The sequence below is a fragment of the Protopterus annectens genome, chromosome 5.part0 (genome assembly GCF_019279795.1).
Source record: "Protopterus annectens isolate FY-2018-M chromosome 5.part0, PAN1.0, whole genome shotgun sequence".
Taxonomy (NCBI): Eukaryota; Metazoa; Chordata; order Ceratodontiformes; family Protopteridae; genus Protopterus; species Protopterus annectens.
The window spans coordinates 604,372,828-604,398,907 of NC_056735.1; the positions used below are offsets into that span (position 1 = coordinate 604,372,828).

Genomic DNA, 26,080 nt, shown 5'->3' on the forward strand with positions numbered 1-26,080 from the left:
AGAAGACTTTGAATATAAATCAGTAAAAAGAGAAGTAAAGAGCTGAATAATTTCGTCATCCGTGTTATATAATCTATTCTTATAAGACAAAGATGAGATTTTTGGTCTATCAAAGTTAATTTTAATAATTCTAGCTAGTAGTTTAGAGGGAACCTGGGCCCATTCTGAATATGAAGCGAGTAACTTTTGTTCAGCTAAAGATAGATTATTTTGATGAAGCAAAATTAAATCTCTTTGGCATTCAAGAATCTGCTTTTCTATAGTATAGTCGTGGTTCATTCTAAGTTGATTTTCCAAAGATAGAATTCTAGACTTTAAGAACTCCTCTTTCTTAAAGTAAAGTTTTTTGAAATAGGCCACTTTACTGATAAATAATCCTCTTAATCTCACTTTACATGCAGCCCATTGTATGTCATAAGGGATATCTGATGATCCCAGGTTACCTTCCATTTCCTGTAAGATTTCGGAACATTGTTTACAAATTTCTTCATTTAGTAGTAAATTATTATTTAAAGACCATTTGTTCAAATTAAATTTATTTTTAATATTAGTATTTATGTTTAATTTTAATAAAATTCTTGAATGATCTGAAAAAAAATCTAGGTTCAATATTAAAATCTAAAATATATTTTGAAATAGAATCAGAAATTAGAAAAAAATCCAATCTGGACCATGAACGATAACACTTAGAGTAATAGGTATAAACATCATTTCTATTTGAGACTTTAACAGTGTGTAGTGGGTCCATTACCTTCAAATGAAAAAAAGGATAGAAGGCACAACAGCCGAGGTAGAAGTGTTGAAGAATGTCCTGTATTGCTGCCAAAGTTCAAATACAATAATATCCGAGGTCCATAAACGTAAAAACAGGTTTATTGAAAAAACACAAAATAAACAACGTCGACCTAGGTTTCGTTCGTCTCCACGAACTTCTTCAGAACATCTAAATGTGATATAAAACTCTTTAAATATCTTCCAAATCAACAATGAATGGTACCAATTATCCAATTAATTGCCCATTAACAAGTTCTGAACTGTTTCTTAAAGGAAACGATGAAAATGTTAAAACAACAAATAAAATAAATTGAAATAAAAAATATATATTACCATGAATTAAAGGCAGCAAATACATATGCAAATAGTGTGTGTAGTAGTTGCGTGTGTACTTGTACAAAATATAAAATTGTATATATATGTAAAATGTATGAGTAACGTACATGTGTTTTATTGTAATACGTCCTGGGATAAATTAATAAAGGTAAATAATAAAGTTATGTATATTTTCTATATTATGTACTCATATCACCCACTGCTAATCGTACGTCCCATATACATACAATGTACCAATAAAATATATAAATTAAATTTGATGTATGTGAGGAAATGAGAGTCTAACACTCAAATGTATAAGTGGTAATTAATAAACGGTAAGAAGTATGTAATAAGTAGTGAATAGTTAGTTAGTGGTAGTATACCCAAAACCGTAGGGTGAAACCGTGGGTGTGTATTATTGTTGTTAAAATAATATATGTGCAATATTTATTAAAAATATATATAAATACATATAAATACTCTGCCTGGGGATTAAGCATAAATAATTGTTAGCTGTTGGCTAACTGTAAATACACTTGTACATAAATAAATAAATTAATTAATTAATTAATTAATTAATTAAATTGATGAATAAATATACTGTGCAAATATGCTATCTTATAAAATCATGTACATGTTATATAGTGAAAGAAAAACAACACATGTTGCAGTGTAAGTTGTCAAATTAATAACCCTTGATATTTTTTAACCTTAAAATGGGCTTAATACTAATGTATTCATTGAGTCCAGGGTACTGGTGAGCATTGAGAATTATCTGCATCCGCAATTCTAAAACGTCTAAATTATATTTGGTAATTTTACCCTGTGGGTCTATATGTTGGTGTGATACACCAAAAAACTTAAAAAAATGATTTTCGCATTGGTTTATGTGTCTGGCTAATGCATTCGTTAATTTTTTATTTTTAATGTCCAATAAATGCTCTTTGACCCTATCTCTTAAATGCCTACTAGTTTTGCCAATGTAAAACCCTTCACACTGTTGACAAACTGCAATATAAACAACATTGGTGGTATAACAATTAATATGCTGACTAATTTTAATATTGTGTTTGTTTACTATCACGTTTGTACCAGTGTTTATCAAGTATTTACATGTTGAACACCTACCGCATTTAAAATTACCCAAGGTTTGTGTGAAACATTGCTAATTTTAACATTCAGACTTTCAAACAAATCCTTAAAGGATGTATCTTTCCTGAATACAAAAGTAACTTGCCCTTTAAATATTTCTCCCATAGTCCTATCCGCACTTATCAAATTCCAATTCTTGTTAACAATATTCTTAATTCTCGAGGATGTATCATTAAATGTGGTAATGTACAATGGAATATTGTTACATATATATTTCCTTAAATCAACACCTTGACCTTTTAAGCCATTGGTAGATACCTCCTCATTACTGTTCAATAAAGCCTTGTAAAATCCATTGCCTCTCTTACCTATCACTTCATTTGCAATGTTCCTGCAAAGTCTCTAGGATACCCTCTGTTCAAGAATAATGTAATAATATAATCTAATTCTTGTTCAAAGTCCACCTCCTCACTAACCATTTTGCTGCCCTCACCATCTGACCCTTTACTACGGCCTTTTTCTGATGGTGAGGTGCCAACTATCAAAATGTAAATAAGAATTTGAGAAGGTGGACTTCCTATATATATTAGATACAAGCTTCCGCTTGATTTTGTCGTAAGTTAAATTAATATCTAGGTAGCTAATACTATCCTGACTAATAACATGTGTAAAATTTAAAACCACACACTACTATTGATATAATCTAAAAAATTTTAGTACTGCTTGCCCCTTTCCATATGATAATTAAATCGTCTAAAAAACGACCATAAAATTTGACATTGTTAATAAAAAGGTCTGAGTTGAACACGTAATTCAATTCCCAGTATGTCAAAACAAAGTTAGCGAAATTGGGGGCACACGCTGCTCCCATAGCTACTCCACTAACTTGTTTGTAGTGTGCCCCCTCAAAAAATATAAAATTATTTTTCAAAACAAGTTCCATAAGTTTAACTATAACGTTAACTTTGTTTTGATCATATAGGTTGGTATAATACAATTGCTCCTCTAACCATTCTAACCCGCTGTCATGGGGTATAACAGTAAAAAGGTTACACACGTCCAATGTAATAAATGTGTCTCCATCATGAAATCCTATGGCCTTAATTTTGCTCAAAAAATCCCAAGAATCCTTGAGAATGTGGGAAAAATACTCAATGCCTGGTTTTAAATGGTAATCCAAAAATTGACTAATAAAATGTGTCTTACTGCGTTTACCATCCACTATAGGTCTGAATTGTAGGTTGTCCAGACCTTTATGTATTTTTGGGATGCCAAAAATTCCACTTATAACTGGATATTCATTCTGTAAAAATTGCCACTCGTGTTCATCCACCTCACCTTGGAACAGCATGTCAAATAGTGTATCATCAATTCTTTTATATGCTATGTTTATCTCGTTCCTACTTACTTCCCTGTAGGTGTCTCCCTCTAACATAGCGTTCATGTAAGAAACATAATCTTCATGATCAACTATAACTATTCGCTGCCCTTATCGGGTTTCATGATTCTAATATTTTGGTCGATAATATCCTGTTTAAAATGACTTCTTCTTCTTCAGTTAAGTTCTTATTACTATTACGTTTCCTGTTATAATTAGTAAAGGCATCCCTAAAATCGTTTTCAGTTGCTTTCTCAAAGAAAGCAACCTTTCGCATGGGTGGATTGTAAATACTGGCTTGGATAGTTTGTTTGCACCAATCTCACCACTATCCCAAGTATTACTCTGATACAAAACCTTTAAATTCAATTTCCGGTGAATAGTTTCAAATCCAATATTGTGTTAACAGATTCCCATTCTACATGGTACAAAACTAAAGCCTTTTGAAAACAGGTCGACACATTCATTATCAAAACCTGATTTGTATAATTATATAGTTTAAAATCCCCTTTGCTATTCATCACGATTTTGGGTTTAAAAAACAGCCTACATTCCCTATCTTGTACAAGTTGACCAGTGAAATTTTCTTGTGTACCCCCATTATCCACACACAACATGTCTACATTGTTGTTAGTTGTAACTGCATTGTTGCTAACGTTTGAATTATTAATGTCAGCATTATCTAATAATCCATCATATGCATATATTGATAAATCACATAATGCATCATCAATATCTATACATGCTCTACCAAAAGCGTTGTCTATAACACATTCAATTGTGTTATCAGTGTCACTTGTATTTAAAATAATATTTTCTTCTGTTCGCTGTTGCCCTTCATGTTCATTTGAAATCAAACTAATCCCTGAATTAATGGTATCTGTGTTGACTACTTCACACACGTTATTAGCATAAATGTCTAAGTCATTGTTTTGCAAGATGATGATATCACTTGATAGCCGCTGACCAGTATCAGTACATGAGGTTAAATCGCTTGGTGTATCGCACCTGCCCACGTAATGTGAGTGAGTCGTACTGTTGTCACTGTCCATACAGACTTGCAAGGCTTTTGATGTATAATGAAAAGAAATACTGTCTATCTCCGTGACTTGTGAATAAGCCTCTTGTAAGCAATCTGATACAACTAAAGTTACTCCGTCACTACTGGGCATCGAGATACCCGTTTGCTTTTCACTAAAGGACAAAATCTTGTTGTTAAATGATGACGGTAAAAAATGCTTACCAAGTACCTCCAGGTGTTGGATGCCAGCGGCTACTTGCGCGCCCCCCACGCGTTTTTTTGTTGTTGGAAATTAACTTTCTTGTTTTTATCATAATCTCTTTTGGGTCTTGTCCCTATATACACTCATATTCCTCATCATCTTCAAATTGGTGTTGCCCCCTTAGCCGTTTTGATCTTCTGAGTCCTTCTCCCTCTCCCGGACTGCCATGTTGCCAATACCTGTCAACTTCCGACTGAAGAGGGGAAGTGATGTCATCCAACACATCCATATGGTTATTACCCCCATCCGACCTACCATCGTTATAACCGCGTTGTGTGGGTTTAGATTTGGGATATACCAAACCAGATGAGTACACCTTCATATTCCTTTTGATTTTGTTTTGTTTTTTATCGTAGATAATATTACAACTGTGCTCTACCTCTTTAATAATGTTGACATAGTTGGTGTAATATTGGTCAAAGAGAAGGTCCTGACTAATGTAATTATTTAAGGTGTCCAATTCTGACATAAGTATATCAATCTTTTTATCGTTGTAGGTGATCATAATTTCCATTAGGGCTAAGCCTGTTTTGTTGAATAGTCCATGCAAATCCTTGAGCATATCCGGATCATGCTCACTACCATTTGGGTATCTCCACAGTCTTAACCCTTTGGGGACTAACCCCAATTCAATATTTTTGCGTAAGTACCCATTCTCCATCTGGGTTCTTTTAAGTTTAAACATTTTTACTTCAAAGGAACGTAGCCACTCTCTCATATTACCCTCTATGATGTTGTTGGAATTGCTCATGGGAGTGTGCTTAGAATTGAATGAGTATTGATTTGTCTTCCATGAGTCAACACAAACCAATTCTGCTTGCTCCTTGTGGCATCATATCACCCTGCTGTCCATTGCCACTATTTATGTTATAACCAGATGCTGTGTTCGCTGGTACAGGTGTTGGTTGAGTGAGCGGCAACCCTAAACTACCAGTGGGCTCCGTGTTAGCATTAGAATTAGTCATAAGTTGATGGATTAACGCTGTATGCAATTTCAACTGCTCGTTCATTTCTTTTAACAGCAGCCCCACTTCAAGACCGCCTTCTTCCTCCATCGCTGATACACTAAAAACCAGGAACCAATACCTTCAAATGAAAAAAAGGATAGAAGGCACAACAGCCGAGGTAGAAGTGTTGAAGAATGTCCTGTATTGCTGCCAAAGTTCAAATACAATAATATCCGAGGTCCATAAACGTAAAAACAGGTTTATTGAAAAAACACAAAATAAACAACGTCGACCTAGGTTTGTCGTCTCCACGAACTTCTTCAGAACATCTAAATGTGATATAAAACTCTTTAAATATCTTCCAAATCAACAATGAATGGTACCAATTATCCAATTAATTGCCCATTAACAAGTTCTGAACTGTTTCTTAAAGGAAGCGATGAAAATGTTAAAACAACAAATAAAATAAATTGAAATAAAAAATATATATTACCATGAATTAAAGGCAGCAAATACATATGCAAATAGTGTGTGTAGTAGTTATGTGTACTTGTACAAAATATAAAATTGTATATATATGTAAAATGTATGAGTAACGTACATGTGTTTTATTGTAATACGTCCTGGGATAAATTAATAAAGGTAAATAATAAAGTTATGTATATTTTCTATATTATGTACTCATATCACCCACTGCTAATCGTACGTCCCATATACATGCAATGTACCAATAAAATATATAAATTAAATTTGATGTATGTGAGGAAATGAGAGTCTAACACTCAAATGTATAAGTGGTAATTAATAAACGGTAAGAAGTATGTAATAAGTAGTGAATAGTTAGTTAGTGGTAGTATACCCAAAACCGTAGGGTGAAACCGTGGGTGTGTATTATTGTTGTTAAAATAATATATGTGCAATATTTATTAAAAATATATATAAATACATATAAATACTCTGCCTGGGGATTAAGCATAAGCATTTCCTTTAAGAAACAGTTCAGAACTTGTTAATGGGCAATTAATTGGATAATTGGTACCATTCATTGTTGATTTGGAAGATATTTAAAGAGTTTTATATCACATTTAGATGTTCTGAAGAAGTTCGTGGAGACGAACGAAACCTATGTCGACGTTGTTTATTTTGTGTTTTTTCAATAAACCTGTTTTTACGTTTATGGACCTCGGATATTATTGTATTTGAACTTTGGCAGCAATACAGGACATTCTTCAACACTTCTACCTCGGCTGTTGTGCCTTCTATCCTTTTTTTCATTAGTGGGTCCATTAAACTATAATCCATCATCAAATCATTAAGAGCCATAGTAGATTGATAGTTATAAGAAACATTGGAGCGAGAACGATCAATTTCTGGATTAATTACTGCGTTCCAATCACCACCTACTATAATATAGTGGTCTTTATATGATGTGAGAATATTATGAATTTTTAAAATGAACAAATGCTGTGAATTACATGGGCCATATATGTTTAAAACTAAAAGAGGTTTATCAAGACCATGGATAGAAGTGGTAAATAAACACCATCTACCCTCATTATCAAATTTCTCATCAACAATGTTCCCCACGAATTTTTGCTTAATGATTATGGCTACTCCTCTGGAATTTGATGAGTCCCCTGAGGCTACAATCCTCTTGATCCATTTTTTATTCCTCTCTTTATTCCAATCAAGTCGAGGAATATGGGACTCTTGAATAAAACAAATATTGGCCTGTGACTTAAAAATCAAATGAAACAATAATGACTTTTTTGCTTTGCTTTGAATACCTCTAACATTCCAAGAATCCACTATTATATCAACTGGCATATTCAAAGCATACACCTAATATTGATGCTGTAAGGAAAACACAGAGTAAAATCCCAACCGTACTTAAACCAGTACGTCCGAAAAATAATAATAAAAAAAAAAAAACAGATTTAGAGTGGACAATATTTAAATATACAATCAAATCAACAAATATCACATGTAAAAGAAAAATAATATCAAGAGTAGAATAAGATTTATTTATATCCTTTATCCTGACCCTAGTGCCTACCCACCAAACACCTAATGATAAAGGAAGATCAGATGCGAATAAAATAGAAGTTGAAATTTTGGATAATAAAAGCATCAGATTAACATAAAGAAAACTCAATGTTAGCCTAACAAAAATTAAAACCATTATTACACTACTAAACCTATATACAAGACTAACTAATTTCAAGATGTCCAACATACTCAATCCCTACCTAATATATTAAACTACGAGCTCCTTTTATTAAATAAAAATGTATAATAATACAATGAATTTCCTCAAGTATTTCAAGAAAGGAGAAAAAAAAAGAAGAGAGAAAAAAAAAGAAAAAACAATATTAACTAACAAAAAACATCACAGTATAACAAATAATATGAAGAAGACAAACATATGTAAAATAACATATATTGATATTAAGAGACAAATATAATAACATTATTATATATATGAATAATCCTATGAGAAATTAGTAATAAACATAACATATATAAAATGATGTTTTAATTATGTATAGAGAAAATAGCTATAAATAATGAAAAACAAAATAGGATTATGCACCATTAAGTAATCGCATAGTAAACAACAACAAATTTGTCAATAATCATATAGAGAATAATTATTACAAAAAATGTCTAAAATTATAGTATAAGCATTTAAATGTATTCCAGATATAGCGAAGACTATCCCCTAAGAGATTTAAATTTATAAAACAATCCCATATATATGAATGTTAAAAACTGTCAAAATATCAGATATATAGCAATCTCTCAGTAATTTACTGTATATTAAATATACTTTGTCGCCATCTAGTGGTAGAAGATGAATACAAATAAAAAACTACTGAACAATACCTTGACCCACAGTATATACACTAGATTAAAAGGATACTAATGTAGATTTGTGTATTTTGAAAGAATAATTTTAAAATGTTTGAATCAATAGCTCTGCTAGTTGTAAGATTATAATGTCCCTTTAGAATATAAGGAAGCAGTATGGCAACAGGATGCAAAATATATAGAACTTACATGCACTCTCTTTAGAATATCCAAATAAAGCAAAACATATAAGCTAAATTCCAAAACATTCAAACAGTTCACACATAAACATGTATATTATACCCAGTGAGATTAAAGTTGACTCCATCTAAACTCTACAACAATTTATCTGTGTAATAGTTTGCTAAACCTGACATACACTTACAATCCCCTCATATTGCTTATAGTAAATTGCGCAAAGTTCTTAAAAGAACAAGCAAACAGTGTAGATAAAATGTATGATTTAACATTAGGTTATATTTCAAAATATGTATTTTCTTGTCTGCCCCTTCTTGTGTCCTTATAATGAATGAGACTAACCTGTCCTGTTGATTTATGAATATAATCCGCCTTAGTAGTCAAAGTCAATTACTCGCATTAAAGCGAGAAAAACATGTGGAGAAACGCTGGTGGTACTGTGGAAAGAACGCTTATTTAATGCAAGAAATGGCCATCGTTTAATCACAGACAGTCTAAAAGTGAATAAATACGAATAGGAATCCTTCCTGAAGACTAATACCTGCTGACGAGAAGCGCCACTGTGCAAGTGAAGCTAACGGATCTCCACAGCAAATGATGACGTCACCATCAGTCTCAGAGAGTCCGTAAGAGGTGCGTGAATCAGATACAGATGCAGCTGATGCTCCAAGCTGAAGATTTTCTCCTCGGATAGTCTTGAGAGGCGAAATTTCTCCCTCCACAAACCACACAACTGGCACAGGGGACTGGATTCTAAAAACTATAAAAAACTAATGCACTGTATTCATAAAAAGCGAAAAGGATAACTATATGACTGTATGAAAGTCAGATAACAATTTTAGAAATCTGTAAAGCATATATTATCACAGTAATATTAGGTTTTGCCAGAATTTAATAAAGAATATTCTCAACACAGCTTATATGTATAAAAAAAAAATAATATGATTAGGCAGTAGCAGACATGTACATTTTAAATCATAAATAATAACAGAAGAATATTGCTTTTGAAATACATTAAAAGTAACATATTATGATACAGAGTCAGGAAGCTTTTTAAATGCTTTAAAAAATATATCTTTAGCTTCTTTGGGATCAGAGCACACAAACCTTTTGTCATTGATTGTAAAAGACAAGGTATTTGGATAAGACATACGAAATCTTATCCCTCTTTTTATCAAGTCAGCACAATAAGGGGCAAGTTTTTGTCTGTTTAATTTTATTTGAGAAGGAAGATCTTGGGAAAATGACAGTTTATGAGATTTCCATAAAAATTGTTTTTTACTTTTAGCTGCATCCAGGATTTGGAAAGTATCTTGAAAGTTTAATAACTTAGTATAAATAATCCTTGGTGAGGAAGAATCCTGTCTTGCACGTAATGCTCTATGTGCTCTCTCTACAATTATAGATTTTGAGGATGTTTCACAGTTTAACAATGTTTCGAAGATGTTTTTAACCACAGATAACAAGTTTTTATTGTCATAAGATTCAGGTAAACCACGGATAGTGATGTTATTTCTTCGACTTCTGGCTTCCAAATCCAGCAGCTTAGCTTGTATATTAGAAATAATCTTATCTTTAGACTTAAGGTCATTTTCCAATGTATCAGTTTTTATCTCTAAAGCTGTATTTCTATTTTCAATCATATCAATTCTATAATTTATTTGATTTAAAGTTTTACTAAAATCAGCAAATTGTTCTGAGAAGTTTTCGATAGCACTCTGGATAGGCTTTAATGCTACTTTTAGTTCATCTAAGTGAAAATTTGAATCACTTAAGTCTTTATTACTTACTTTGGAAGTTTCAGTAGATTGTTTAGATGTCCTTAATCTTTTTGAACTGGAATCTTTTTCAGGAGAGAGCATTGAAGAGAATTTGGCCTTTGTAGGTTGAGTCTCCATGGAGTCGGATTTTGTAGCCATGCCCAGAGATGAAGTGCAATTGACAGGATATCAGGATCTAGGAATAGACTGAAGCAGCAGGTGTCCAGGCAGATGTGGTACCAGAGCTGTTCTGAGGTAAAATAAATCCCAGGATAAGAAATTCAGAGAAAAAAATAATCCAAATGCGTGGAAAAAGATTTATAAAATCTTTTTGTAAAAAAAACTGAGGAAAAAGTTTGATAAAAAGTTGTAAAAAAAGCCAAAAGTTAAATAGCTGTGAGGAGCTCAAGAAGTAGGGACTAATCTAGTCCGCAGCCATCTTGGAACCCCATGCCAGTGGTATGTTGTCTGGAAACAACGGGGGTACCAAACTATCACCAGAGTTTGCATTTTATCTTAGTGGATAAAAAACAGGCCACTGCTAAAATAGAGACAATCTCTGACATAACCATTGTGAAGCCTGCAGTGGTCAGAGGAGCAGTACTTGCTTGGGTAGTTCACTCTAGTCAGGGTTTAGGAGGAATTCCATTCCAAATACCTTTGGCCATTGTTCACCTTGACTGAAAGGGTGGAAAAGGAAGCAAGCAAGTAGGTGTGTTTGAGGACATCATGCGGATTTCTTGACAGGGAATGATTTTGATAACGCAGTACCTTGTGCGCATGCAGTTACACACAGTCAGGCTTTGAGACAGGCATGTGGGTCTGGTAGCCTGGAGAAACCCAGACAGACCACATACCTGAACCCAAGGCTGGTGATGCGGCTATTTTAGGGAGGGATCTACCCTGTAGCAGTGAGCCTGAAGGTGAGCCACAGCTACTGATGGGTACTGATGTTCCCTTGGACAGAGTGACTGCAAGGGCAGAGGTGAGTGGTAGTACCCAGACTGACAGTGAGGCATTGCTGTCAGAAGATACCAGACTTCCTGTGGAAGAGGACCTGGGAAGGGTCACAAAGGCAGAGTTGAGACAGGGTCTCAGACCCTACATTATGAGGCTTGAGAGAGGCAACTAAGGAGGCACCTGATTCTCAAGGAAAAAGGGAGTCTGTATACTGGAACAAAGGGTTACTCTATGAAGAGTGGAATCCTGAGGGAGGTCTAGAGGGTGAGGTAATATAGCAGTTGGTAGTGTACAGAGCCTATGTTCTGGCACTTCTAGCCACAGCTCATGCCATTCCTTTTGCAGGTCATATGGGCATAAAGCATACAAGAGACATATTATGCAGAAATTTTAATGGCCTGGGATTGCAAGGAATGTGACCGGATACTGCAGAATCTGTGAGCAGTGACAAAAAAGTAGACAAGACAGGAGCCAAGGTCAAAGCTCATTTGATGACTTTGCCTGTGATTGAGGAGCTGTTTCAGAGGGTAGCTATGGATATTGTGGGGCCTCTGAGTACCCCAAGTTCTACAGAGAAGAAATATATCCTAGTGGTAGTAGATTATGCTACTAGATACCCTGAGGTGTTGGCTCTGTCCTCCATAGAGGCAGAGATTATGGCAAATTCCTTTGTTAGATATATTCAGCAGGCTAGGTTTCCTGAGAGAAATACTGACTGACAGAGGTGCCAATTTCATGTCAGACCTGCTGGCTTGTCTGTGGGAGTGCTGTGGGATGAAGCACTAGATTACCCCCCTACTACCCCCCCCCCCGACTAACGGTCTTGTGTGGAGAGGTTAAACTCGGTACTACAGACCATGCTAAGGGCATCTGCAGACTTGTTTGAAAGAGAGTGGGACAAATACTTGCCCCATCTGCTATTTATATACAGAGAGGTTCCTCAGGAATCCACGTTTTTCACCCTTTGAATTGCTGCATATGTAGAGAGTGAGGAGACCCTTGAATTTCATTTGTGATGAGTGGGAGAGTGAGTGTGAATCTCAAAAGGAGCCTGTTGTGGCATATGTCCTAAACATCAGGAAAAGGCTTAGGGGGCTCATGGGCTTGGCCCTAGAGAATCTGTCAGGAGCCCAACAGCAGAAAAAGGTCTGGCACAACAGGAATCCTCGATCCAGAGAGTATGCTGTGGGACAGCAGCTTATGGTGCTTATTCTTGTCAAGACACAATAAGCTGCAAGCAGCTTAGGAAGGACCCTTCAAAGTGGTACACAAGGTCAGTGGTGTTTACTACATGGTAAACATGCTAAGGCAGGAGGAAGGAGCACAAACTATACCATGTTAACATGATCAAGCCTTATCATAAGGAGGCCCAGGGGCTTAGTATTTGCAGTGGGTGGCAGGAAGAGTCCGAAAGGGATCTGGTGACTAATCTCATCAGTGAGGCTCAGACACTTCAGTGGAAGGGGTAGCAATGTCCCAGCAACTATCCCCTACTCTGGTTCGAGAAATCTGAGCAGTATTACAAGAGTTTGGCAGCATTTTCACTGGGAAACCTGGGTGCACCCACTCCATGCAGCACCTTAGTGGGGTCAGCAATGCCAATGCGGATGGGCTCTCAAAACAGGGTATGGGTTAATGTATTCCCAGACAGGTTTATTTCTCTCAAGCAATGTTTTTCCAGGGTCACTTAAAAAACTACCTTGAGTCTTCAAAGGGGGAGAGATGTGATCTGCCAAGTGATGTATTGAGATGCTGATAAAGCAATACTTTCTACTACCTTTACTATGTGGAAAATCATAGGGATGTGGCATTTATGTGCACAATTGTGATGATGTTAAAAACTGCCAGCTGTGCCACAGAGAGAGTAGGGCAGTGCCTGTGTAACATATGTCAGCATAGCTAGCTGGAGGTTTGTAAAGAATTATATGTCATCTGAATACCAAACTGATTTGTACAGATCCTTGTGTTAAAAATTTGTAAAGCTGCTTGTGTTAAAAATTTATCAAGAGTGGGTCCTGTTGGACATAAAAGAAATATACACATATGTCAGGTTGCATGCTTGTCACTGCTGAAATGTATATATTTCAACAGAGGATACTGGAAGGGAAGGGGTTAAACTCAGCCCAGCTAACCTTAAGAAAAATAGCCTGAAATTAAAGGACTTGGTTTAAGCCATAAAGATTCTATCTCACAAGTCTGAATGCAATTGAAGATGAAACATTTACAAAAAGCCTTTATGCAGGAAGGGTAGACATTTTGAATTGTTTTACAGCTTCCAGATGCTACAGTAAGTCTTAGCAAAGTTTTGTGTGTGCATTGTGACATATCTGTGAAAACCCTGGCTCAGTTGCTAGTGAGGGGATAGTTTGGGAACCACACAGTCAGGTGACCAGATACGACAGCATTATGTAGCCAGCAGTGATGTTGTTTTTAGATATTAGATATTAGTGAAAGATGTGTCAGTAGCACTCAGCACTTTGTTATTAGACCTGACAACAGACACTCATCTAACTTCATTTGCCTTGCTCTAGCAAGTTATGTAAGGAACAGTAATTCTTCAGTCAGTTAGGAAAAATAGTGAGATTACTTAAAATGTTTTTTCTGTATCTGTCTGAGTCTTTCCATCTGTGTTGTTTTTTTATATTTCCTGTGACAAAAACTCGTGTTTACTGTAAATAGATATTCAAAATTTTCATGTTTTTTCTTTAATATTTATTATCAAATATATCTAAATCTTTCATTGTGGTTGGTATTTTTGAAAATATTTTAACCTTTGGGAGTACTTGCATTTTAGTGGCACTGTGGCTGCATGCTCCTGAAAGTCTTGCTGCTCTGGTTGACGATTACCATTTATATAAATATTAATTTAACGAAGAGTAATTGGGTACCCTGGTAAGAGCCTTAAAGTAGCTGGCAGACGGCAATGAATCTACCTTTCAGTTTGGGTGGAGGTGGCAGAGCAGGTGAGCTGTGCCAGCATTTCCCAGGTGTGTATGTATGTGATAATCAAATCTCAAAGAATGTGTATGTGTCAGCTACTTGGAACATGTACACAGAGCATTGATTTCACAGAGCTGGTGGTGGACGACTTGGCTTGGAACATCCGGCTAAGGATTTAACTCTATAGCTTTGCCAGTTGCCCACCCCCAAGACTGGAGTGTGCATTCCCTGTTTGCTCTTAAGGGAAATTGTGCTTGGTGCAGAGAGTTGCATCTGAAAATACTGTGTGTGTGTCTATTTTTTCTCACTGAACTTTCCCCACCGGTGTCAGTGGTGAGGATTGAGGCTTCTTGATGACTGTCCCAGAAAAGGGAAGTCACAACAATACCCTGCTACAGCAAATCTCCTACTAAAGCTATGTGTTATGCTTGCAAGACAGCATGTAATAGGTTGTTACGGGCAACTTTGACAAGACACATTAGTATAGAAAATTTTAACAAAGGGTACAGTGAATTATAACCAAGATATGCTTTCATGCAAAATGATTAAACTGGATAGAAATGAAAAATAATTTATACAAATAAAGAAAAGGCAGATGAAAAAAAGAGCAAACTGTGGCATGCAAAACTTAAAAAGGCTGGAATACTACTAGAGAATGCAGGTGGTAAAATTCAAAATGTGTAATATAATTTTATCAAGATGACAAACTTTTAATGATCAGTACAGCCACTAACAGAAAAAGCAGTGAATGTATTTATAAATGCATGGCAACCAGCTTCTCTAAGTCAGATGAGTGCATTAAGGAAAACTGATTACACCTAGCCTACCGGTGTTTTATAGGATCCATGATACAGAAGATATATGGTCACACTGGAAGGGACAGACATTACAATTCAATAGCTATAGGTTATATAATGACCACCAGGGCCTTTATAAGCCAAGTCAAGTAACCCTACCCAATTGTATACCTATGTATCATGTGTGTTTATTAGAAGGGGTATGTTAGTTGCAAAGTTTCTAGAGCTTATGTTGGCAGAGGTATGTTAGTTTGGGCATTACTGTCTGCCTCCGTCTATCAGACACATGGGTGCCAGACTGTACAAAAACCTTTAGCACAGCCACTGATACAAGATTGGACACATTACTTTTATATATGACAAGAAATATTTCCCAGATATACAACTCTAGGTAAATCTAGACAATATTTTTAATACCATTAAAGAAAAGTTAGAAAGCCAGTTTCAGCCAAATAAGAATGTTCAGTCCAAAATACAATCTCAGAAGTGATGGGAAAACAGGTAAGGAGTCCACACGTATTACATTATGTTAAAAACCCTGGCAAGAAACTACAAATTTGCTGCAATAAATATACAGATGTGCACTCTGTAAGAGTAAGCTAAAAGGGAACATTAACTACCTTGATGTCAGCGCTAGACTTTGCAAGGTTCCTTAAAATGTTAGGAGAAACATAATTCATGGATTTAAAACAGGCATTAATCAAACAGCTTGCTGGAAATGTGTGATGATTAAAACAGTAAAGACGGAAACAAGGAACCCCCAATCGAGAGAAGTCTTAATGCTACAGACAAGAGGAAAACAAGCAAAGACAGTATATACAGCTACTATGGTTGGCACACTCACAGCTGTATATGCCAAGCAAAGGGAAAAAAGTACAAGCTGCAAAAAACAAAAGATGTTATTTTACTATACCCACCCCCTGAAATGGATAGTATAACTTGCCTGCAGCACATATCACTGCAACACTATCTGCAAATTGTAGCGTTCATTAGTCCATTTGTAAGGTAGGCTGATGTATACCTTAACCCTCCTACCCTACAGAACTATTTAGGGATTTAAAGGGGTGTTGGACACCATTATAAACAGTATTAATTAAAAAAGTACATTTTGCAGAGATGTATGATCAGGATTATACTTCCCAATGTAGGAACACAATTTTAAAAGTCAGACAACTGGCACCACAGTCTTATGCTTAAAGCAATATAGGCAGGAAGTAAGTATTATAAAATTACTGCATCACTTTGTTAGATTGCATGAAATAAAAGAAATGACAAGTCCCAGTTCAGACAAAATGTACAAGACATGTAAAGAAATACAAGCAAGCAGAGTAGAAGGTCAAACATACAAAATGTAAAAGATGGTAAATATGAGTCAAACAATAAGAGATTATGTGATCCGGCGACAAAAGTGTATATACACTAATAAAAAAAGGTCAATAATGCAAAATTAGAAACTGCAGTAAAAACAATGAATGCAGAAATAAGCATGGTGAAAGACTCAGGAAAGTACAGTTATGGAAAATCTTACCACAACAGTAAATGTCCTACTCTTCACAGTTGCAGTATTCTTTACAAATGGATTATCATGCCTAGGATAGCCGAACATCCAGTCAGCATACCAAAGCACTGACTCCTAAAAGATGCCGTCAGAATTACATCCTACATCTAACGCAAATAGTGCATAAGTCACCTAAATCTCAGAAATTAATTGCCCTAGAACCAGAGCAGCCCAAGAAGAAGAGCAACACGTGCTTCCAGAAAGGTAAAAAGAAGGACACCTTGGCCAGACAGAGTCACAAGTAAAACAGGGAGAAGAAGGTAGGGACAGCATGCTGCAACAGTGAGAAGTAGGCCATCTACTGTTATGGTAAGATCTTACAAAACTGTACTATGTTTTTCCTTATCATTGCTGCAGTTTTCTTTACAAATGGGAGAGTACAAAAGCTACTGAAGAATATGGCAGGGGGAAGCCACATAGCAGCCCTCCAATAACCCATGCAGGATGGCCATGGCAAAAACAGCTCTGACCCAAGAAATAGGGTCATAGGTGTGTACTAGGCTAATGGCCCTGAAGCCTTTACAAGCCTAGCCCATAGGATTACCCTGGCATCATGCCACCCAACCTTAGTTTCCAGTGTCTCTGTCAAGTAGAGACACTGGAGTGATCCCCGGGGTGAATTTTCTATTTCCCTTCCAGGGAGGTGCTCTGTTTGACATGTATGGGAAGCCTATTCCATAGCATGGGCAGTCTTTGGGTTACAAACCTGTCCCTCCAGCACGTTCTGTTAATTGTCGTAATGAGACTGAGGTCTCTGGAGCGTGTGGTGCAGAGGGTTTGGGATTTCTTTAGATGTAGCATTTCTAACAGAGGTGGGTCAGACATGGCTTTGTAAGTCAAGCAGAGATCACTTCTAAGTAGGTGATATGAGACCGAGAATAGAGGTTTTTTTTAGTCTCTCCATATAGGATAGGACAAGGGTTTAAGGCCTAGGATCCTCTTTGTGAGGTACTTTTGCAACCTCTCCAGTTGTTGCAAGTGTCTAGTGAGGTACATGCCAAATGGGGCATTGCACTCGATGACTGGCCTAATGAGGAAAGAGTCGATGGATACAATGACCTCTTTCTTCCTGTAAACAAAACCCTTAGTAATGAGATGTGCCACATAGAAGGAGTTTCTGACCACAGTGGCAGTGTGGTGGTCAAAAGAGAGGTTGCTGTCAACCTGTGTTCCCAGATCTCTTATAATGCCTTCTGTGTTCAGTGGACTACCACTGATGTGGTAGTTCATGGGAACTGGGTTTTTCCCGAAGGGGATGACGACACATTTTTTGGCATTGAGCTTAAGGCCATGGTTCTGACACCAGTCGTTGGTCTCAGTGAGGCCTTTCTGTAGGATGTCAACATCACTTGGGGAGTTAATAATGGCTCCCAACTTGCAATTGTCCGTGAACTTTGTCAGCCAGAGTCCCTTCATATTGGCCTGGACTTCTGAGAAGTAGATACCAAACAGGAGAGGACCCAGGACCGATCCCTGTGGGACTCCACTCATGACTGGTCGGCAGTCTGACTTGGAGTCAGCTACTTTCACACTGCGGGTTCTATCTGTGAGCTAGTTTGCAACCCACCTAGTGATATAGGAGATGATGCATAGCTTAGTGAGTTTTTCTATGATTCCTGAGTGGGGAATGGTATCAAAGGCCTTGGCCAGATCAAGGTAGGCTGTATGAACCACCTTAAATGACATCCAACGTATGTTTAGTAAATGTTTGTACAGAAGGCCAAGTAGCAGCTTCCAAAATGGATCTAGTATACATAGCCTTGAAAAAAAAGGCACCTAAGCAGCTACAGCTCTGGTAGAATGATCACAAACACAAGAATAATGCTGCTTACTATAAAAAGAAGAACAAAAGAAAATAGCCTTAGAAATCCAGGAGGAGATTGTTTGATTAGAAACAGCCAAACACAATTTCCTGAAATGGAAAGAAACAAAAAGTTGCTCTGATTTCCTTACACCATAAGTCTTATCTAGGTCATATATGAGATGTCTATGTAGAGCCAAAGTATGACAAATTCTTTCACTATCACTCTGTGGAGAAATTAATAAAATAAATGATTTGCCTTTAAATCAATTACCAACAGTGCGCATAAAAGAAGGACTGGTACAAAGACAAACTCTCTGTGAAAAAATGAAAAAGGTGGCACTGCTATGAGTGCCTGAAGTTCAGAAAACCTCTTGGCAGAAATATGGGCTACTAACAACACAAGTACAGGGCTGCAAAGAGGAGGAAGAAATTGCACATTCAAAAGGAGGCAGAGAGTCAATTTTTCAAGAACAAAATTAAGGTTCCAAGGAGGAGGAATAGCTCATCTTGGAGGCCTAATATGAAGGATGCCTTTCAAAAATTGTTTAACTTCAAATCTAGATAATATGAGAGAATTCAAATGCAGACAAGTAGAAATGATCAACAGACGAGTATCCAGGCCAGAATTAAGTTCACACAAATAAGAAAGAACCACAGGAATACCCACACAGAAAGAGGGCCCATGTTATGTTTGCAGCATCAAATAGAAAATCTATTCCATTTAGCTACAAAGAATTTTCTAGTAATAGATTTTCTGACCTCCTGCACAACCTGAAGCACGGCCTCAGAGAATTGTCTAAAAGGGATCAAAACCCTATTATCAAACAAGTCAACTGCAGGGTGAGTAAATGGGGGGAGGGTAAATGAGAGATCTTTTGTCCTGTGTGAGAAGATTCATCCTGTGAGTTAGGCAGCCCCACGTCAGTTTCCAACAGGGTTGCAACAGAGGGTGATGATTTTGGAACAGGACAGTCCTCAGATGCTTCATCCAACCCAGTGGAGATGTCTGGAAGAGGCTATACATCAGAAGATTTGGTATGTTTTTTAGATTTGTTTTCTTAAGTATCATCTCCAAGTCAGGACGGGTGTATTCAGAAGCCATTGACTCCTGAGCTAGAAGCTTCAAATGCTGGTTTTCTAAATAGATAGAAAGGAAAGACAGACAGTTGTGTAAGTTCTTTGGTATGAAGGGTTGACAAATCTCATATTGAGCATGGTCATGGGCAGCACCAAGACAAGAAAGTACTTCAAATGTCTGTGCTTAAGGGGAATGTGCCTCCCACACTCAAATGTTCTCTTCCTGGATGATACGTATTCCTGGACAACATATAAAAGGTAATACAACCCAAAGAAAAAAAAAAGGAAGGAAAAGACTCCAAAGGGGCACTTTTCTTTTGAAGGCTAGTTAGCTGTATCAATGTGATGAACAACTTAAGGCCAAATTCAAAAAATAGCGTTCAGACTGGTGCCAAAGAAGTTCTGAGGATTAGGCACTCGTCTGTCACTTATGTACTCTACACTTTAGGTGTAGGACATACATAATGCCTGGAAAGAGTTAAGGCTTTGGAATGCTGGTCAAACATTCAGCTATCCTCAGCAGGATATCCCATTTGTAAAAATACTGCAACAGTTATCAGGAAGGACAACATATGTTAACATTCTGAAAAATGACTTTTAGAAAAGACTAAGGCCACAATCCAATCTATAAAAAGCAACTACAAAATCTACATATCTCTGACAGCAAAGCACCTCACTTTCATGGCTGTATCAAAGCAGAAGCCAAACTGAGTAACGAAGTGAGAAAAACACTTTCAATGTACTTGAGTAGTATGAGTTATATCTCTTGAGCTATCGCACAGCAATATTAACAGCACCAATAGAAATATTGAATAACATTTCTAAGAAAACAAGTGGAACCCAGCAACACTAAATCATTCCTTTTCATGACAGAAAGAAAGTAGAAGAGGAGCTAGAGAAGTTGGAAAATATTGTTGTCATTGAAAAGGTATAAAGATGTGCATTATAGATAGGTTCATAAGCAAGTAATAGGCTAGCTGCCCTTGCTGGCCATTTTAAGCCTAACCAGTTTCCCGTTTCATGATAAAAATAATCTATTCCATTTGGTTATAGACTGGCCTTACCCATTCCATGATTAATAATTATATATTACACCAAATGAGAATAACTTGGATCATACCACAGATAATTTTAGGGGACCCATGCATGGGATAAAACATGTAGGAACTGGTTCTGTCCATTAGTAGTACAGAGGGCAGTCCTGAGGAATTTTCAGTTTCATAAGTCTCATCCAAAATTATTGCCCCCAAAGCTTAAGCACACAGAAGCAAGAATACAAGCTGATATCAGTAATCAACCAAGTAGTACATACATGTGAATAGATAATATATATGTGAATGTGTGTGCGCACACACACGTGTGTCAGTACAAAAACTATTTGTAAAAAACAGTCATACTTTTTATAAAGACACTCATGTTTGTGGTCCTACAGTAACAGACTTGAGCAAAGAGCCAAGTACTTCTAGAGACATATTTGATTAACAACAGTACTTTATGAAATAATAACCGAGCTGAACAGAGCAGCAGTATTTAGAACATTACACTTAATATCAGGTAATCATCAACTTGGGATACAGACTGACAGACACAGCAGGCACTTCATCAACGTTTCAACACACATGGGGCTGATGAAATACAAAGGACTGAAATTTAGTGTGAGCTCTGTAGCAGGGGTACTACACAGCATATGATACGATGTATGCAAAGTGTTAAAATTACAATATTAACGTACTAATGAAAGACAAACAGTGGAATTGAACAACAAAAAAAAGTAAATGGCAAGACCAAGAAAATAAACGGGGCAGGACAATAGTAGAAGTTGGTGATAGATATGTAGGCCTAGGGTTAAGTCTTAAGCCAGGTGCAGGATAAAAAGCAAAAGGTACTAGCATACATCAGCAGTACTTTACTGAATGTGGACATATAAGTCACAGATAATCAAATCAAGGGAAGTTACCTCCACAAAGAGATAAGTCACCAGCGGAGTCCCCCAGGGGTTCTATGTTGGGACCCTTCCTGTTTGGCATCTACTTTTCTGAAGTAAACGCCAATACCAAAGGGCACTTAAGTTTACAGATGACTGCAATCTAGGAGTAGTCACCGAATCCCCCTACATGAAGTTTTGTCTCAGATAACTGGTGTCAAAATCATAGTCTAAAACTAAATGCCAAAAATATGCATTATGGTATCCTTTAGGAAATCTTCTACCCAGGGAACTACCATATTGAGAATATGCCCCTAAGAGTTGACCCAGTTCTTCTGGATTTGGGAACTTATGTGGACAGTGACCCAACTTTTGACCAACATATGTCTATTGCTGTAAGAAAGTCCTTCTGTATTTTACAGCTTATAAACAAAGGGATTGTGTCTAGATCTAGGGATGCCATTGTTCCCTTTTACTCTGCCATCATTAGACCAGTCATTGAATATATTGAGCCCTTTGGCATGTATCTGTCTAGATAAATGCAACAACTGGAATACCCACAGTGATATCTTAATTAAAAGATACAAGGCCGAAACAACATATCCTACAAGGACCAACTCAAAGCCCTATTACTATACTCTGTATCCTACAGACTGCTAAGATGTGACTTGTGTTTAGCATACAAGGCATGCTGCAACCCATTACTGAAGGATTTGCTTCACATCAGCAAATCAAATGGCATTAGAAATACTTGGTTTAAGGATCTAAACCTCTTCTGCAACATCAACAGAATGGTTTGGAGACACAGACATATTTTTCAGAAGATATTACTGCTATGGAATAGACTCCCCATCTCCTAAATGCTTTATCCCATGCATGGGTCCCCTCAAATTATTTATGCTATGATCCAGTTAATCTCATTAGGGGTAATATACAATCATCAACCATGGGATGGGTAAGGCCAATCTACAACCAAATGCTATAGATTATTTTCAGCACAAAAAGGGAAACTGGCTAGGCTTAAAATGGCCTTCAAGAGCAGCTAGTCAAGTACTTAACTATGAACATACCTCTCAACCTCTTAGAGCAAGAAATCTGGACAAAGCCAAAAATAATGAGGGACAAAGGCCCAAAAATGGGGACAATTTTTAAATACTGCTCTTACAAACTTAGAAAGTTGATGAAATTACAGGTTTTGCTTTAGTATGAATTTTCTGAAGGATATGAAGTCTGAAACTCATTTGTCTACCATTATTTTCTGACCCCAGTCCTTAATTATTTGCCAGACAAGCCACAATTTTATGAGAAACAGACCATAAATATGAGGCAAAAATCTGGACATTCTGTGAAAATCTGGATAGTTGAGAGATATACCTATGAACCTATGATGGTAGTGATGCTGACATAACAGACAAAGTGGAAAGTTGTAAACGTGAATTATGTTTCGGCTATTGGAAAGGACAAGAACAAATGCATCCAAAGATTTCCATAAACTGTACAGGGAATGAGTTCAATACGCCCAACTTGGGTTAAAACAACACAGAAATAAAACCCAACAAAAACAAAGATGTGGTCAAAAATGTTTTTTTAAGACAGATAAGGTTACTAAATATGTGCTAAAGACAATGCATTATGTCAGATCAACAATATAAAAATTAAGACTGTGCCAGCAAAAATGTTTGACATAGCTAAATTATCTGAGGCAGATATCAACAAATACTTTTATGGCCCTAGTAACCTCCTATGAACCTATAAACTACTATTAAACATGCAGACACCAAACTACCATCAGCTCATTTTGTAGACACATCTATCTGCTATACTACAATATTCATTTTGGACTGGTGATCCTTTCTATATCCCTCGGTAATGCATCAGCCTTTGAAGCTGCTCTCTCATACTACAGCACTCATTTACTTGGTTTCTGTTTTTCCAGACACATTATCCCACATTTTCCACTGTACTTTATCAAGTTTTATACCATCATACCAATCTTACTAACATGTTCTCATTCTTTCTGCAGCTTTTTTATGATTAGTTTGTTACATAATGTTATACCATCTGGAAAAAGAAAACATTCCTGACTTCCTATAAGAACATTATAAAGGCAGGTTCATAGGTTCCTATGAAAATACTACAGTAAAGGCTCAAGAGACCTTACAAGCCTAGCCAGTTTTACCCACATTTTACTTAATTTTCTATCCCTAGAGGAAGGATAACAAGGGTCAGTAAACGGGGGATGACAATTTTACAGAGTGCCTCTGTCCATAAGGGACATGGATGCCACCCTAGGAGTGAATCTGCTATTTCCCATCTATTGGTCCAGATTGTGATTGAAGATGGTCAGGGAAGGGCAGAGTCTAGTTCTAATCCCTGTTATAGCCAAATGGGTACTATCCTTTCCTCTGAATGAACTTGTTTAACTTTAACGTTTGAAGTGGGCCCTGGGTACCAGCATAACAAAGGATATACAACAGGGCACTGATGGCTACAAATACAGAACATGATCCAATAGAACTGCCCAGTATAAATCTGGCTGAATAGTGGGCCAGTAAAATCAAACAATTAGGCTTGAGTCCAGCAAAAATGATGATTCAAGGTGACAGAGTCAATCAACTCCCCATTAACTAAATACACTAACTCGAGGACATATCATTCAGGAAAAGCTACATTTAATTACAGGGAGGCAACACCTTCTTTAACCATGCACTATTCAGTTTCAATAAACTAAGAATGAAATGGTGATATACTGAAATATAACATGGATTCCTTGCATTATTCCTTTCTGAAGCAGTGTTTCAAGTAACCTACCTACAACTGCTAACTGCACACAGATATATCACAACAGGATATGTGAAGTCATACTCAGAAGTAAAATCAGATGATTTCAGTTACTCCTGTTTTTGGAAGTCATATGTATTCTTCTGAGTGACCTTTACTTTCAGCTGGATCATAAGAACAAGCCTCCCTAACTAGAATAAATGCACTAAATATTAACTATTAACAGCTTTCACAATTCCCAGTTGCATTAAGTGTTTATTGATCCCTTACCAAATGTGTACTATTAATGTGACTAAGAGCATTACGTCATAACAGGCTGGCAACAAGAATGAAGTGTGCAGAACAAATTAAAGCAGTCTGCTACACAATATTAGAAATTACAAACACTACTAACACATGGAACATAATCAGTAAATCTGTGGGAGTACTGCTGAAAAGTGACATTATTAGGTATACTAAAGCATTTAAACAGTCAGTTTTTCCATCTAGACATGAAGTTACTAGAGTAAGTCACCTGAATGAAATGTCACTGTCATATGGCAGTTCTTTGACTTCACCTTCATGAATGGCTTATGTCAGAAGCAAAACTTGCATTTACCTCATTTTACCTAATATTAGGAAATGCTATGGATGTTAAAGATCCCCTGAATATTACATATTATTAGTTTGCATTGCTACATATAGTGAGGAAACTATAAGCTAGTGAAATGTACATGCTGGTATGCACTATCAGAGAAAAGCCATTCACTGAAGTACTTTCACTGATGATGGCCTTTGATAAAGGCAGTGTTGACCATCAATGTGGTATACATGAATTAACCATTACACATCAACAGTCTCCCACATGGTAAAAGTATAATTTGGAATGCAAACTTAAGAGTTGTGATATACCACCATAGATCATTACAACTGATAAGACATTTTATGACTTAAGCAATACACGTTGCTAACTTATGTGATCTCCAAATGAGACAGAGCTGGGAGAGTTCTAAATCTGATATGAAATTTAGCTGTGTTTGGTTTGCAGACTGTCTTAACATGATGACTGATGTACTTTCATTTTGATAACTTAGCATCTGAGAAAACATAATGTCTGCGTTCAAAACAATGCAACTGTGAGATTCTGCAAGGACACCACACTTTACCATACCTGGCAATAAACTGGCTGTAGGAAAAAGAATCTGTAGCTTGTCTCTGCTCTCTTTTAGCAGTTCTTCTGGAGTCATTGGCAGCTGTAAAGTATCTCGAATTATTTGTACTGCTTCAAGTGACTGTTTGCCCATAACTTTTGCTTTAACATCCCACGAGTATACAGCTCCGTACCTTTCACAGATCTCCTGGAATGCAACCGTGTAAAGACGCTCAGTGTCTGCAGAGGAAAAACAGTTAAACCCAACTGTGAAAAAGTACATATTTCAGAAGAATGTGTGAGACTGTAAAATACTTTCTAAAGACTATCATACCATGCATTTCCTCGATAGTATAAAATAAACTGTTAAGATATAGATACCTATAATGGTGAAAGCTAATATGTCAAAGCAAAACACAATTAAAGAAATATAGGTATTAATATTTTGTTAAAATCAGAATACCAAATTACCAATACATTGACCTTAAGCAATATACACTGGGTATTGCT

At 36.5% G+C, this 26,080-nt stretch overlaps 1 protein-coding gene across 1 annotated transcript in view; it reads right to left on the minus strand.

Annotated features, from left to right (window-relative positions):
* The window catches only part of LOC122802175 (pseudouridine 5'-phosphatase), a 769,412-nt gene that overhangs the window by 410,669 nt on the left and 332,663 nt on the right, over positions 1 to 26,080 (minus strand). Inside the window, exon 3 of the mRNA XM_044071846.1 lies at positions 25,592 to 25,810. Coding sequence (XP_043927781.1) covers positions 25,592 to 25,810 — 219 coding nt within the window. The remainder of the gene's footprint in view (positions 1 to 25,591; positions 25,811 to 26,080) is intronic.